Source organism: Nyctereutes procyonoides, unplaced genomic scaffold (assembly GCF_905146905.1).
Source record: "Nyctereutes procyonoides isolate TBG_1078 unplaced genomic scaffold, NYPRO_anot_genome, whole genome shotgun sequence".
Classification (NCBI taxonomy): Eukaryota; Metazoa; Chordata; class Mammalia; order Carnivora; family Canidae; genus Nyctereutes; species Nyctereutes procyonoides.
The window spans coordinates 26,092,696-26,107,143 of NW_026575136.1; the positions used below are offsets into that span (position 1 = coordinate 26,092,696).

General features: G+C 37.5%; 1 protein-coding gene and 1 pseudogene across 1 annotated transcript in view; one reads left to right on the plus strand and one right to left on the minus strand.

Annotated features, from left to right (window-relative positions):
* Nucleotides 1-14,448, plus strand: part of LOC129495517 (PH domain leucine-rich repeat-containing protein phosphatase 1-like) — a 209,174-nt gene that overhangs the window by 97,469 nt on the left and 97,257 nt on the right. Inside the window, exons 2-3 of the mRNA XM_055303106.1 lie at nucleotides 7,457-7,653; nucleotides 13,562-13,687. Coding sequence (XP_055159081.1) covers nucleotides 7,457-7,653; nucleotides 13,562-13,687 — 323 coding nt within the window. The remainder of the gene's footprint in view (nucleotides 1-7,456; nucleotides 7,654-13,561; nucleotides 13,688-14,448) is intronic.
* Nucleotides 1,646-2,249, minus strand: LOC129495518 (transcription factor BTF3-like; annotated as a pseudogene).

A 14,448-nucleotide genomic window follows, 5' to 3' on the forward strand; every position in this document is an offset into this window, starting at 1 on the left:
ATTGGAACTTTGTAACCCTCCATTTAATAAAAGCATCCCTCAGTGAGTGAAGACTTGACTCAGCAGGAGCTCTGGTGCTGTCTAGCCTCATCATCCTGATTTCCACACCCACAGCGGTATGCATCACCTCTGACACAAGTCACAATTTTTATCTAAAGGAGGTAGTGAGTGTGTTTATTCTTTTGAGACCAGTTATGGGTATACTGGACCTTAGGCATTCTCAGATTTAAGATTTAGTCATCCCAAGGCCTCCCGCGCTTCATGATAAATAGTCATTTGTAATTTTTCTGAGGCCTGCATTTGAATCAGACATCCCAGGAGGCCTGTTGCCCTACTTCATGGTTTTGAGAAGTTCATCTGTTTCTCCTCACTCATGGTGTTTTATGCTTTAATGCTTATGACATTATGACATTATCCTTTGTGGAGAAGTATGACAAAAATAAAGCCAGCTGGAAAAGCAGGTGATGAGAATTTTTCTTCAGTCTACCAAAGTCATAGTTTTTAGCCAGAAAATAGAAGTTGTAGGTAATTTGAGTGTTAAATGTGGCAGGCTTGACAAACCTATGGACCTGAACAAGTCAACCGTGCACTGTAATGGAAATGAGAATAAAAAGTTAGTGAAACTGTTACAGTGATTTTTTTTCTAGCCAAGGAAAAAAATTGCTCATCCAATGAAAAAGAAAAACTCAGGACACTGTTGAAAAGGCTCTTAAGGTATGCTCTGGTTATGCACTGGGAGACGAGACTGCCATTTCTGGGAAGTAACAGATGGTGAAGACATTGAACTGACAGGTGAAGGTTGATTTGATGAAATTTCTCAAATGCATTTTCTTTGCCAAATGTGAAGTTAATAAGGGGAGGCCACACCCGCCAGCCATGTATTGCTCCTGGAACTGAGCTGAAGGAACTCATAAAGCAGGGAAGGGTTATGGTCTCTGTAAATGCAAGATTGTAATGAAACCCACCTTTGAAGAAAATACCTTCTCTGAGTATAGATCCCAAAAAGAGATGTGACCCTTGGGTATTCAGACAACTAAGGGGTAATTCTGATGATGGAATGGAGGGAATTCTAAAGATGCCTGAGAGATGAGACAAGTTCCTTGTGAGGACAAGAGATGAGGGAAGGAAGGAGAGCTGAGGGTGTGAAGGCAGCATTTTCTTCTTCTAGTTCATTCCTAGTTGCCTTTCTTATCCTTTCCCCAGCTTTGATGCATTTGCTTCTTTGGTTAAGGTTTATCAACCAAAGACTGATGATCACTAGGTTGAAAAGACGGTGTTAACCTAAGGCTGTAGCTCAGTGAGTCTCAAAAGGTGGTTCTCAGATCTGCAGCATCAGCAGAATGGCTAGCCCTCACAGAATTACTGAATTGAAAACTCTGGATAGTGGAACCCTGCAGCCTGTCTTGAGAAAGCCTTACAGGTGATTTTGGTGCAGGCTAGTTAGAAGCCCTCTGCTGTAATTTGTCTTCATTCAGCATTTCCTTGCAGCATTTTATTTATTTATTTATTTTTTTCCTAGGCAAAGAACTTTATTAACCTTGTTTCAAACTTTATTCCCAGGCTTCTTCAGCTTAATTAGCTGCAAAGAATGAATTGTGTATAAGCAAAAACTGAAAAGGGCTGCAGTGTCCAAGGGGCTGGGGCTTAAAAATATTAGAGATCTAGATTTTATCAGATCCATGAACAAAATTTTAAAAAGCAGTCATAATATAAAATAGCAGCTCCCAGTAACTTCTTCAAGTTTTATCTTCTTCAGAAGTTGACTCAATTCAGTTTGCTTCATTCTTGGAAGCTTCATCAAAATTCTCCACAAGATCTGGTACTTCGTTGTCATCATCATCCTCTCCGGAGCAAGTGGTGCTTTTCCATCCACAGACTGTTTGGGCAGAGCTTCAGCCAGTCTTCTTAAACTAGTCAGACTGCCTGCACCAAGCTGGTTTAAGATACTGGGTAGCATTTCTGTCTGCAGCTTTGTCTCCGCGTGGCCTGTAACGGTGAAAGTGTTTGCTGCCAGCGATGCCTGAACTTTAGGGTTGATCACTGTCCTTGGTTTGTGAACATATTCACTTCTTCAATATCAGAGATATTGTTTACCCCTAACTTCTTTAAGGGGAACTGAAGTTTTTTATCATCTGCTGTAGCTGTTCTATGAACCACCTTCTTCTTTCGGCGAGCAGTTCCTTTCCCACCAGTGCCACTTGTGTTTGCAGTTTGGCGAGTTTCTCCTGGTTCATGATAGTTTCTTTCATCTTGTTGGAGTGGAAATAGGACCATGTGGGGGAATAGGGTTGGTGCTCAGGGGGTCTCGGGCGGACCAGGTGAGATTAGGTGCACACACGCGGGGACGCAAGATGACAGCTCCTTTCAGTATTTTAATTTATTATACTTATATATTACATACAGTGTGCAGTCATGGTAATCATTATTTTGACTTCTTGAATTTTTTAGATTCATGGCTAATTTTATTAGTTTATATTAGAGTTTGCTTTGGTGGAGTTTTAAAAAATTATTTTGGCTCTGTGAATCTATAATATGAAGGGCTAGCTCACATTTTCCAAGTACTGTTTTAATTAATATTTTAAGGGAAATTATAAGCTCTAGTGGTATTCAAGAATTTGTAGATTAGGGGATCCCTGTGTGGCTCAGCGGTTTCGCGCCTGCCTTTGGCCCAGGGCGCGATCCTGGAGTCCTGGGATCGAGTCCTGCGTCGGGCTCCCGGTGCATGGAGCCTGCTTCTTTTAAAAAAAAAGAATTTAGAGATTAGAGAAAGGTTCAAGTCAGGGGATTTCTCCGCAATAAGGGTCTACAGTAATTTTGGGGATACAGATAAACCTAATCAAACTGAGTATCTGTCAGTAAGAAGCAAGATTTACTGGGCAGTTGACTTTATATATTTTGATCTGATACATAAATTAACCCTCCTCAAATCTATTTAGCAGCTGGTTGTCATTTCCATTAGCTAAAAGCAGCTAGTCTTAAATCTGTTTCAAAGCCCCTGCCAGCACGTCTTGCTGAGCTTGTTTAGGCTTTCAGCTGTGAGACAGAATTCCCAGGTGCCACTTCAGCGCTCAGGTCTCTAGACCTTGTTATGGGTTGTTTAAATCCTTCGCCGGCTCTTGAAATGACCCTAGGCAAGTAATTTAATTCAGTCTTTCTGTCACTGAAAGTAGTCAAGAAGGATTTAAGGATTTATATGCAATAAGAAACATGCTTTAGAGTTTTATCAGTCAGAGCTCTAAAGGTAGAGGAGGTGAGGTGAGGGTTCAGTGTTTGCACTCATTTCTGACCATTTTCAGCTCCAGGGACATGGTCAGTTCTTCCATTAACTTTCGTACAGCGATCAGACTTTCTTAGTTTTTGGTGCCATATCATGATGAGTACTTTCATTCTCTAAAGTTCTGGAAATTATGATTGCTTAATATACTATTCTTATTCTTGTTTTTTACTATTTCTGGTTATAGTAGACCCTCATTAGTTTATACAACTGTTTGTAAATTTGTAGGTGATTTTAGGGAAATGTGGGTTATTTAAGTAATACTATGTTCAGGTAATAGAATTAAGTGAAACCAACTTTATAACGTTGTATTAGTTATTGTCCTGAAATTTAATGGCTTAAAATACCACACATTTATTATCCCCTAATTTCTCCGAATCAGGAGTTCAGGAGTGAGTGGCTTAGCTGCTGAGTACTTCTGGCTCAAGTGTCAAGAGCTGTGCAGTCGGTAATGTCTTGGGGGCACTGGCTTGAATGGGGCTGGAGGATCTGCTTCCAATATGGTTCAGTCACGTGGATGCCAAAAAGAGACCTCAGCCCCTCACCGACTGTTGGCAGGAAATTTCAGTGCCTCACCTTGTTGGCCTTTTCATAGGGTTTCCAGAGTGTCCTTGTGACATGGCAGCTGGTTTCCCCAGAGGCACTGATCCTAGGGAGAGCAAGGAGGAAGCACAATGCCATTTACAACCTGGTTTCAGAAGTTGATTGACTTCTGCCACATTCTGTTTGTTAGAAGAGAGTCACTTAGTCACGTGCAAGAGGAGTGGAATTACGCTCTCTTGAGGGAAGAATTGTAAAGAATTTTATGGACATATTTTTAAACTTCTACAGTGATAGGCACGGTTATATATTTAGCAAAGACGTGATTGGCAACAACCAAATTTGTACTTATTTCTTTCTTGTTTCAGTGCTTTTGTAGTTATAACAGGTGTTTCTGCTACTTTATATATATTCCTGAAAATTCTCATGTTCTCCAAAATTGTAAATTAAAAAAATAAAAAGGTTTATGGGAAAATGCAGCTGGAAGGGGGTAGGACTATAAGTCCATGCATCTTTATAACCAAAATACTAACAAAAATAATGATGGGGCCTCAGGAGATCACCCATAGGGCCCACTCGGGTATCCTAGTGTGCCTAGATGTTGAACTGCCTTAAGGAATATTAAAACTGCACAATAACAGAACAATAGAAATGCTGGCTTGTGGGAACCAAGACAGCATATTTGCTGTGGGCTTATTTCTTTGCTATTGAAAGTTCTAATTCTAGAGTAAATCTTTTTGAATCAACACAATATGCATGTTAAAATGACACCATTCCCCTATTTACAATCCTATGAGCTAATTGGTATTAATGAATCACAATATTGTAGGAGAGCAGACTGTAGTTTCTCTTAAATAAATAAATACTTCTCTTCTAATCATTTATTTAGTAAAATTCCCTACCAATAGATAAAGACTGAAGGAGACTTCAGTCACTCTGCTGTGATCAACTTGAAATCCTTGCTTTTGCTGTCTGTTTTTCCTCCTGGATCCTGTAAGAAATGCCTGAAGCCTGTAGGGGATTAGAGTAACATTTCTAAGATAAAAGTTTAAACAACTGATCCAACTTTGAACTGGAAGGCATTGGTTACTTGGTGTTGTTAATATTTATTAGAGCATAGGACAATTGGAATTCCTTTGAATTGAGAAGTTTGAGAACTGGCAGGAAGAGATAAAATATTCCTTATGTCATAGAATAAGGAAGTCTGACACAAAGGAGGCATCTGGGTGATTGCCCAGGTATATAGTACTTATTCTTCTCCATTTTCCCCAGAGCCCTGTTTGAACACAGCAAGTCTTGAGGACGTGTCTGATCTGGAACACCCAGGCAGAGAGCCGACCACAAGGACATTGAAATTCACTCAGAATAAGACAAGAAGGGGTTTGATTCAAACTGGGATGTTTAGGGCTTTCCAAGGACAGACTGATCTTACCATTAGGCTCTAAGACTATTTAGGCCCTTTGGGAGTTTTTCTAACGAGAGAATAAAAAGCCTGTCTCTGTTGATGTCTCCATACTCCCCTAGACGTATATCCCTTCTGGGACATGTAGTCCCCTCTATCTGGTGATTTGTTCTGGGGCTTTCTCAAGCATTTTTGTGGAGTTGGGGATTTGCACGGCTGTCTTTATGTACCGCTGTTGTAGATCTACTTACCCACAGATATACATAAATGTGACAGGTTAACAAGTGTCCTTGAAGCCACTCTCAGGTGTGGCTAAATAAAATGTCTCCTCCTTAACCTGTATGTAAAAGTGTGTGTGTGTGTGTGTGTGTGTGCACATGCATATTTAGATCAGATTCCTCATTACAGTATATTAGTTTTTTACATTCATGGAAATTGAATATTAGAACTCCCATAGTCTTGCACTTACCTGCTTCCCTACAGGAAGAGCCTGTCATGTAGAAAGGAGTCTGTCATGTAGAAAGGAAGCTTGGGAGTCTGAGCATTTTTCTCTCCAGGTGTAAATGAACTTATACAGAAGGGGACAAGCAAATGACTGTGGCCTGATCCCTTACTGGCAGACTTTGGCAAGTCGTGTCTGACCTGAAGTCTCCTGAGCTTCCTACCTCTTTGTGGGGCATTAGCGTCTGGTAACTGAACAACTCTGGAGTTCTCAGCCCCCTTGAGAGTGTTAGCTTTGTGTAGTTGTTTGCTGGGCACCAAGTTCAAATAGCTGAACTACTGTTACACTTCATTCTGGCCCAGCCCCAGCAAAATTATGTAGTGTGCAGTATCTATTTTATAACACATTTGATATACTGGGAGAAAGAGGAAGTGAAATTCAAACCTGCTGGTTTTGTTATTTCTGCCCAAAGGTATGTACTGGGAGGGTTCCAACTCTCTGGATCTCTTGAGATCTATTTCTGGTGCTCCTGCTCTTCCTGTTTCCTTCTCTAGTAGGTATTAGACATCTACCAAAACTACTTGGTATTTATGTGAATTTTTAATATTAATAAGAATATATTTACCTTGGGGACACCTGGGTGGCTCAGTTGTTTAGCATCTGCCTTCAGCTCAGGGCATGATCCCAGTCTGGGGATCGAGTCCCAAATCAGGCTCCCTGTGAGGAGCCTGCTTCTCCCTATGTCTGTGTCTCTGCCTCTCTCTGTGTGTGTCTCATGAATAAATATATAAAATCTTTTTAAAAAAGAAGAATATATTTCCCTTGAATATGTTTCTTCTGCTAGCCTTTGGCAACTAGGCAAATTTCCAAATAAATATAACCCTTCTGGCTTAGGTCCTACTTAAGGACACATGTCTCTCATTAGTCTATTTCTGAGCATGGGTTTCAGGACTCTTTGCTATTACACATCCAGTATCTACAACTGGGAATGTTTTTCCCCTTGTTTATAATGCTGTCATACATTAATCACAGTAGTTCTCCCGTCCATTTGACAGGACTTGTCTCAGTGTCAGTTTGCCAAATTCATTTCCATCTTGGACACGAAGATTCTTAAGATCTTTCCCAGAGCCATCTTTGTCTTTGATGCCTCTCTCTCAGTGTTCCCTCCATGAGTCACAAGCACCACCACACACCATCCTTCATAGATTGGTGTTAAATCTATCTTGTTAGAGAGTAGTATTTTCTTATTAAGAAAGTTATATATTAAAAAAAGTTAAATATTTTTTGTCTTCTTAATAGATAGAACACTTAAGTGTTCATTAAGTGACTGTAGGAGGAAAATATATCAGCATTTAATTCCATTAAAACTGATTAGTTTCATTAAATGCTGGATCTTGAATGTTATTTTCCTGTCGTGGTCTGTAATATTTTCTTCCTAATGTACTTAAATAAACACTAGCTATTTATAAAAATCTTGAAGTCATCCCCTTTTTTAAATGTAGGAAAAAATGAAGATATAGAAGGAAATAAAAGGGTTATAACAGAGGACTTAAAATGGTCTTTTCTGAGGGTTTTAAGGAAAAAGCTTTTCTTTACCTAAAATTAAAGTGTGCCTGTGGAGTAGATGTGGTAGTTTTTAACCATAATTGTATGACTGCAGATTTCAGAATCCTTCAATTATAAATTAGATTGTTGCCCAATAATTATTCTCTGTTGCCTTGGTAGTTTATCCAGTATGCCAATGAGTTGAAAAAAGCCCAACTCTTTGGACTGAAATATTTGCTTGTGTTTGTTTCAGGAAAACCTCACAGCACCGGTAGCTCTGAACGGATTCAGCTCTCAGGAATGTATAATGTCCGTAAAGGCAAAATGCAGTTGCCAGTGAACCGATGGACCAGACGCCAAGTCATCCTGTGTGGGACCTGCCTAATAGTATCATCTGTGAAAGACAGCTTGACCGGAAAGATGCATGTTTTGCCACTAATTGGTGGAAAAGTAAGTTTAAAATGAACAAAATACTAATAGGTTCCCTAGTGTCATTAAGCTTACTTTGAGTCATTTCTCTAATATGGGACCCATGGTTTTCACTCATCTAAGATCTAATTCAGTTCCTTTTGTGCTCCACCATTGGGCATTGTTGGATGGTAGAGTTGTGGAAGATAACAATGCCATTGGCCCACCTGAGGCCTCCGTGGTTATCACTTTGTTAGTATATGCATCTTACTTATAGGCCTGAAAACAGAGCAACTAAAATTCAGTATTATATTTTAGGCTGTAGATGATGAATTATTCTTTATTAGTAGACATCTCTTGGTATCTTGAGTTTGTATTGTGTAGTATAGTATAATAATGATCCCTAAGTCCATGGCTTTAGGACCATTCAAACATACTTACCAAAGGTTAGACTCTCTCTTTCTTGCATGAATCTTTGATCCAACTTCGGCATACCTGTCTCTTTTTGTATAGTGACCAGTGTAGTCAGCGGGGTTTTTTTTTTGTTTGTTTTTCGTTTTTTTGGGTTTTTTTAGTCTTTATTTCTTAAATTATTTTTAAAAAGATTTTATTTATTCATGAGAGATACAGAAAGAGAGAGAGGCAGAGACACAGGTAGAGGAAGAAGCAGGCTCCATGCAAGGAGCCTGACACGAAACTCCATCCTGGGTCTCCAGGATCACGCCCTGGGCTGAAGGCGGCACTAAACTCCTGAGCCACCCAAGCTGCCCCTAGCGGTTTTTTATTTATTTATTTATTTTTTTTAAAGATTTTATTTTTTCTGAGAGAAGAGAGAGCTTGATTGGTAGGAGGGGCAGAGGGAGAAAGGGAGAGAGAAACAGATTCCCCACTGAGTGCAGAGCCCGAAGATGAGTTCAATCCCAGGATCCTGAGATCACGACCTAATCCCAAAGGTGGATGCCTAACCAACTGACCACCCCCCCAGTACCTCAAAGTTAGCATTTTTTAGTTTATCACTTTAGTTTAGTCAATCATAATCTTTGAACCTGAAATGTTAACTTGTTTCAGAGAAAAGCTGTAATATAGCTGGTGGATCTTTCCAACATTACTAGCTGGTTTGCTTTGGGCATAATTATTTTATTCCTATCATTTATAAAAGAGAAAGAACCAGATTGCTTGGGAAAATGTTACATTCTTTTTTTGCCAGATCGATTTATTAATATCCAAGTGTTGGTAGGAGTATCATTACCATATAATTATATGTTAGTATTTCCTGATTTTTAAATGATATGATAATCTCTTAATAAATAGGAAGGCGAATTTGAATGAAGAAAAGGGTTTTTGAAAATTGGGGGCATGTTAGGCAAATATTTTCTTTACCATTTTTCTTCCTGAATGGGCATTGGAAAGAAGACAGAACGTGGAGGATATAAATAGAGGGGGGGAAAAGAAAGTCAACTTTTTGTTAAGTGAACTTTTTAAAATTGGCACATGTTTGATCTGCTGGTTGCAGGGATTAGAAATGCATAAGGTAAAATCAGATGTGTGCAGTAGTAAATGGCTTTGTTATTCACCTACTATATGGCAAATTCATTCTTCATTTAAACTAGTCTTTTCTTGTGTAAATACCCCATGTCAGATCCCCATCCATCCCTGTGCTATTATGCATTCTAATCCTAAGAAGACTAATACTTGATCATTTAAAAAAGATTTTGGCCAGGCTGACAGGTTTAGATCTATTTCAGTCACCTCTTTTGAAACCATTACTTCCCTTTTGTCTGAGCATTGAAGAATTAGTGGTATCTTATTACTGAAGATTTTGTCCTCTGGATTGAATTCTGAAAAATTAGTTATCATTATTACTCCTGTAGGTCATCATTAAAAATACATATTTAATGTTTGATGCCCTGTTAGGTCAACAGTCTGTTTCTTTCTTCTCTATGATGTTAGGCATTTGCTTAGGCAAATTTAATATAACTATTTATTAAATAACCTCTGTGGGGAAGCCACTTTGCTTGGTGTCCCAGAAATACCTAGATGGGTAAGTCATCAACTCTGCCTTTGAATTCCTTATAATTTCCTATCCAGAGGTGAAGGATGGGCACAACAATGTCTGCTCTAAGAGACATGCAGAAAAGTAGTGCAGGAGATGAGTGGAAGGAGAGATTACATTTTCTTGTGGGGAATCAGGGAAGTTTGTGATGAAGGAAGTAGCAATCATAGTAGAACTTGAAGGGTGAAAAATCTCTTGACATATGAAGTAGATGGTCAGAAAGATTATTGTGCTCAAGAAGCAGAGGCAGGAAAGCAATGGAATGTTCAGATAAGGTCAGAAGATGGAGTTATAATTAGCATTTTCATTCAGAGCTAGCAACTTGTCTTGTTTCCCAGGCCTATTATTGGATGGACTTCTATTGAATAAATTGAAATAGCTTCCTTTTCTCACAGACAAACCTTGTAAAACCTGTTTTGCGCTACGCCTTTAAAAATAATTGAGTATGTTGAAAAACAGTCTTTTAAAACCTGTTTGACCAAGTTAGGGAAAAATAATTCAGTCTTTGCAATCTGAGTTTTCATTAATGTTTATTTGTTCCTTTTTTCATTCTGTTCACTGTTTCATTCTGTTAAAGGAAAAACTAAGAGTAAATGGAAGGTTTTGTTTTTGTTTTTTTAAATATATATGAAGATACCTAGAAATGAAGTGTGAGATAGATTGACCATAATTGAGCAATACTTGTTGATAATCAAATCTGACACACCACTTAGAGCATGGTCCTTTAGGGTACATTTTCAAAAGTTAATTCCAAATATGAAATTAAATGAAGCACTCTTAAAATTTAATGTTGAGAAAAACTTATTTAATAGACAAGTTTCTATTCATTGTGCAACTATTATGTTATTTATCCTTTAGAATTTAACATAGATTTTTAAATGTAATATTTTAATATTTTACTCAATAATTGCTAAATTATGATGCATAATAAATCAAATAACCATTAACTACTATTCAGTTTAGGAATCATAGCATTATCAGTACCAGTGTTTCTATCTGTGTTCTCTTTATATCTGTCCCATTGCCTCCCCCAACCCCAAGGTATCCACCCATTGCCCTAAAATATATATTCATCATTTTCTTTTTTGAAATAAGTTTAATCATGTAACTATGTTTTGCTTGTTTTTGATCCAATAAAAAAGGTATTGTGCTATGTGTGTTTGAATTTTTTCACTAAATATTATGTTGTTTCATAATAAGATTCTGTGTTGCTTGCTGTATGTGGTTTTCATTTCTGTATAATGTTCTCAATGTTCTCTTCTGTAAATGTTTTAAATTCTCATAATTTCTTAAGTAATTTTCCTGTTGATGGACATTTGGGTTGCTTCTAGTTTTTTGTTATTATAAATAATGCTGCTTAAATAGTTTTACATTGATATGCCTCCTGGTATGCAAGTAGTTTTTCTAGGGCAGTAGTTCTCAACTAGAGTTACTGTGCCCAAAGGGGACATTTGGTAATATATGCAAGTGTTTTGATTGTGAAATTATTGAGCAGTCAACGTATCAGTTGATATAAGATAAATTATGCTATAGTAACAAATCCTCCCAGATGTCAGTGACTTAACATAACTGCTTTTTTCCATTCCACTAATTGTTCACTGTGGATTGGTAGAGATTTCTTTTTTCACATAACTGTAAAGGGACCCAGTCTGATGGAGGCTCTGCTCTCTTAGAACATTTGGAACATGTACCCTACTTTTGGTGCTTAGGCAAGGGAAGACATAACAGGAGGATCATGAACTGGCTCTTGTATATTTGGATCCAGAAACTTCTGCTTATGTTCATTGGCCAGAATGAGTCACATGACTTCACCTTACTTGCAGAGTGTCTGGAAAATGTGGAAAGTAGATAGTGTTTGGTTAATACCAATCTCTTTGGTGCAGGGGGAATCTATTGGCATTTATAGGGCAGGGACTCAAAGGATAAAATGTCATGCAAAGTATTAGTACTGTACAATGTCGAGTGAACTGTTTAATTCAAAATCCTATAATAAATGACCTCCTTGAGAAATATTGCTCTTAGATACATAGTTAGGAGTGCAGTTACTGGGCTATAGGGCATATGCACATGCTATAAGATGATATCAAATTGTTTTCCAAAGTTCACGCATGGTTTTACACTCATGTCAGTGTACAAGTGTTCCTGTTTCTCTACATCTTCACCAAACTCTTTTGAGATATAATCAAAATATAAACTGCATATTTTGGTAGTAATTTGATAACAGTATAGATAGCTAAATACGCCCATTAAACCATCACCACAGTGAAGAAAAAAAATGATCATACCACCCCCAAAAGTTTCCTTGTGCTCCTTTGTATCCCTTTCCTCCCACACTTTTCCTCACTTTTCCCTATCCTCCAGAAATCACTGACCTGATTTCTTTTAATATTGATTAGTTTAAATGGCATTTTAAAAATGTATTTTCTCTTTAGAGTATAAAAATGTGGTTGATTTTTGAGTATTGATTTTTATGTCTAGCCCCACCTTGCTGAATTTTCTTATTCTAATATAGTGTCTATAGATTGTTTGGCATTTTACTATGTAGCTAATCATGATATTCAAATAATGACAATTTTCTTCCTTCTTTAATATATTTAATACATTTTTGGTCTTAGTGTAATGGCCAGAACTCTGGTATGAATAGAATACTTGTCTTCTCAGTGATCTTAAAGAGAGTGATATATCATCATTAACACTGAAGTTTGCCTTAGATGTTTGATAAATACCCTTTGTCAGCTTGAGTTGTTATTTGTGTTCTTAGTTTGCTAGGAGTTTTTATCATGAATGATGAATGAGTGATGAATGTTATGAAATACTTTTTCTGCAGCTGTGGGGATGATAATATGGTTTTCTTCTTTAACCTGTTAATGTGATTAAAGATTTTGTAGCTCCAGTAACGTTAAGCCATCTTGCCTTTTACTGAGGTAAATCCAATTTGTTCCTGATATGTAGGGTTTTTTAAAAAGATTTTATTTATTTATTTATTTGACAAAGAGCGCTAGAGAGCACTAGCAGGGGGAATGGCAGAGGGAGCAGGAGAAACAGACTCTCCACTGAGCAGCGAGCCTGATGCCAGGCTCTCTCCCAGGACCTGGGATCATAACCTGAACCAAAGGCAGACACTTAACTGACTGAGCCACCGAGGCACCCTGACATCTAACTTTTAACTGCATTTTGGTTCTAGAACATCTAACTTTTAACTGCATTTTGGTTCTGATTCTGATCCTTTTGAAAATTTTTTACACTTGTTGACTTGTGATCATTTTTGCAAATGAAGCATAGGAGCTTGTGTAATGTCATGTTACTTTATTATCTGACCTTTTCCCCTTAAGAAGAATTTACTGGGCAGTGGAAATTTGATTGGAGTGTATCATTGCCTGATGAGGACTTGAAAGTTCTCTTGGTAGAGTTTTATTTCATGTTAATTTCAATTTCATGTTAAATTTTTAAAAACTTATTTAACATGCTTAAAGACTTTTTTTCAAAAGATTGTAATTCAGAGTGATACAAAAGTCCCTTAAAGTAAAAAACTTACCTGGAATAAAAATCCTTAAGTAAAATAATAAGTACAACTCCTTCCAAGGGGAGGAAGAACCTCAGCACCCTATTGTGACGATAAAGATAAGGAAGGGAGTCATCCAATTTAAACAGGAAGAAGAGAAGTTCCCTCTTGTGGGGAAATTTGAAGAAAATAAAACTCCCCGTTTTCGATTTCCTAGTAATTTAAATTTGTTGGTCAGACTTAGGAACTTAGTGTGTTTTAAGTATGAAGAGGAACATATATAGGGAAAGATGCAAATCCGTGCAGGCTCACTGGCCAAAGGTATTGGTTGGGCCAATGAACTATGTAACTGGTCTGCTTTCCTGCCTCATTTTTGTCTCTGTTTGTTTTTATAGGTAGAAGAAGTGAAAAAGCACCAGCACTGTTTAGCATTTAGCTCCTCTGGACCCCAAAGCCAGACCTACTACATTTGTTTTGATACATTCACAGAGTATTTAAGGTGGCTTCGACAAGTCTCCAAGGTAGGTGCTTACCCAAAAACACTGTTCAGCTTCTAGCTGGCTCAAGGGTTGCTTTCTGCTTTATTCAGTTCCATAATGTAGTATAATATATTTTTTTTTCAGATACTGCTAGTAGTTTGCAATTTTTAGTTTTGTAAAACTCGTTTGGACTGAAAAGTAGCCAATTAAAAATTTTTTAATTGTTTTCATTTGTTAGGTTTTGTTTATCCTAGGGGACAAAAAAGAATTCAGTGGGTAGACTGGCATTACTTTTTTAATGTTACAAATAAGGAACATAGGCTAAGAATATTTAAGGGACTAGCCCAGGGTAGGACAACTGTAAAACCACAAAATACCCAGAGAATTGTTAAAATTTCCCCTCTTCCTCTATTTTTTCATAGAAGTAGTTTAATCTGTGCCATCTCCTTTTCGCCTGTTCAATTTCTGCCTTTCGGATGGCTTAATTTCTTTTGACATCTTGATTATTTTGACCATTTTATAGTTCCCTAATTAAATAGGATCACCATGACCTATGAAATAGTATACCTCTGTGTGTGTGTGTGTGTGTGTGTGTAATGGAAGCCAGAATAACAGGATAAATAAGATAAATAAGTGTTGGTATTTCAAGTACTGTGTGTGAAGATGATTTTACATCACATTTATACAATTATGTGTAAAATGGGTGGATTGTAGTACTTTGTGCCTTGGTTTTGGGTGTGTTTATGAAACGATGAAACCTCTCTTGGGTATAGAAGCATTACTTTGGAATTTACTTTCATATT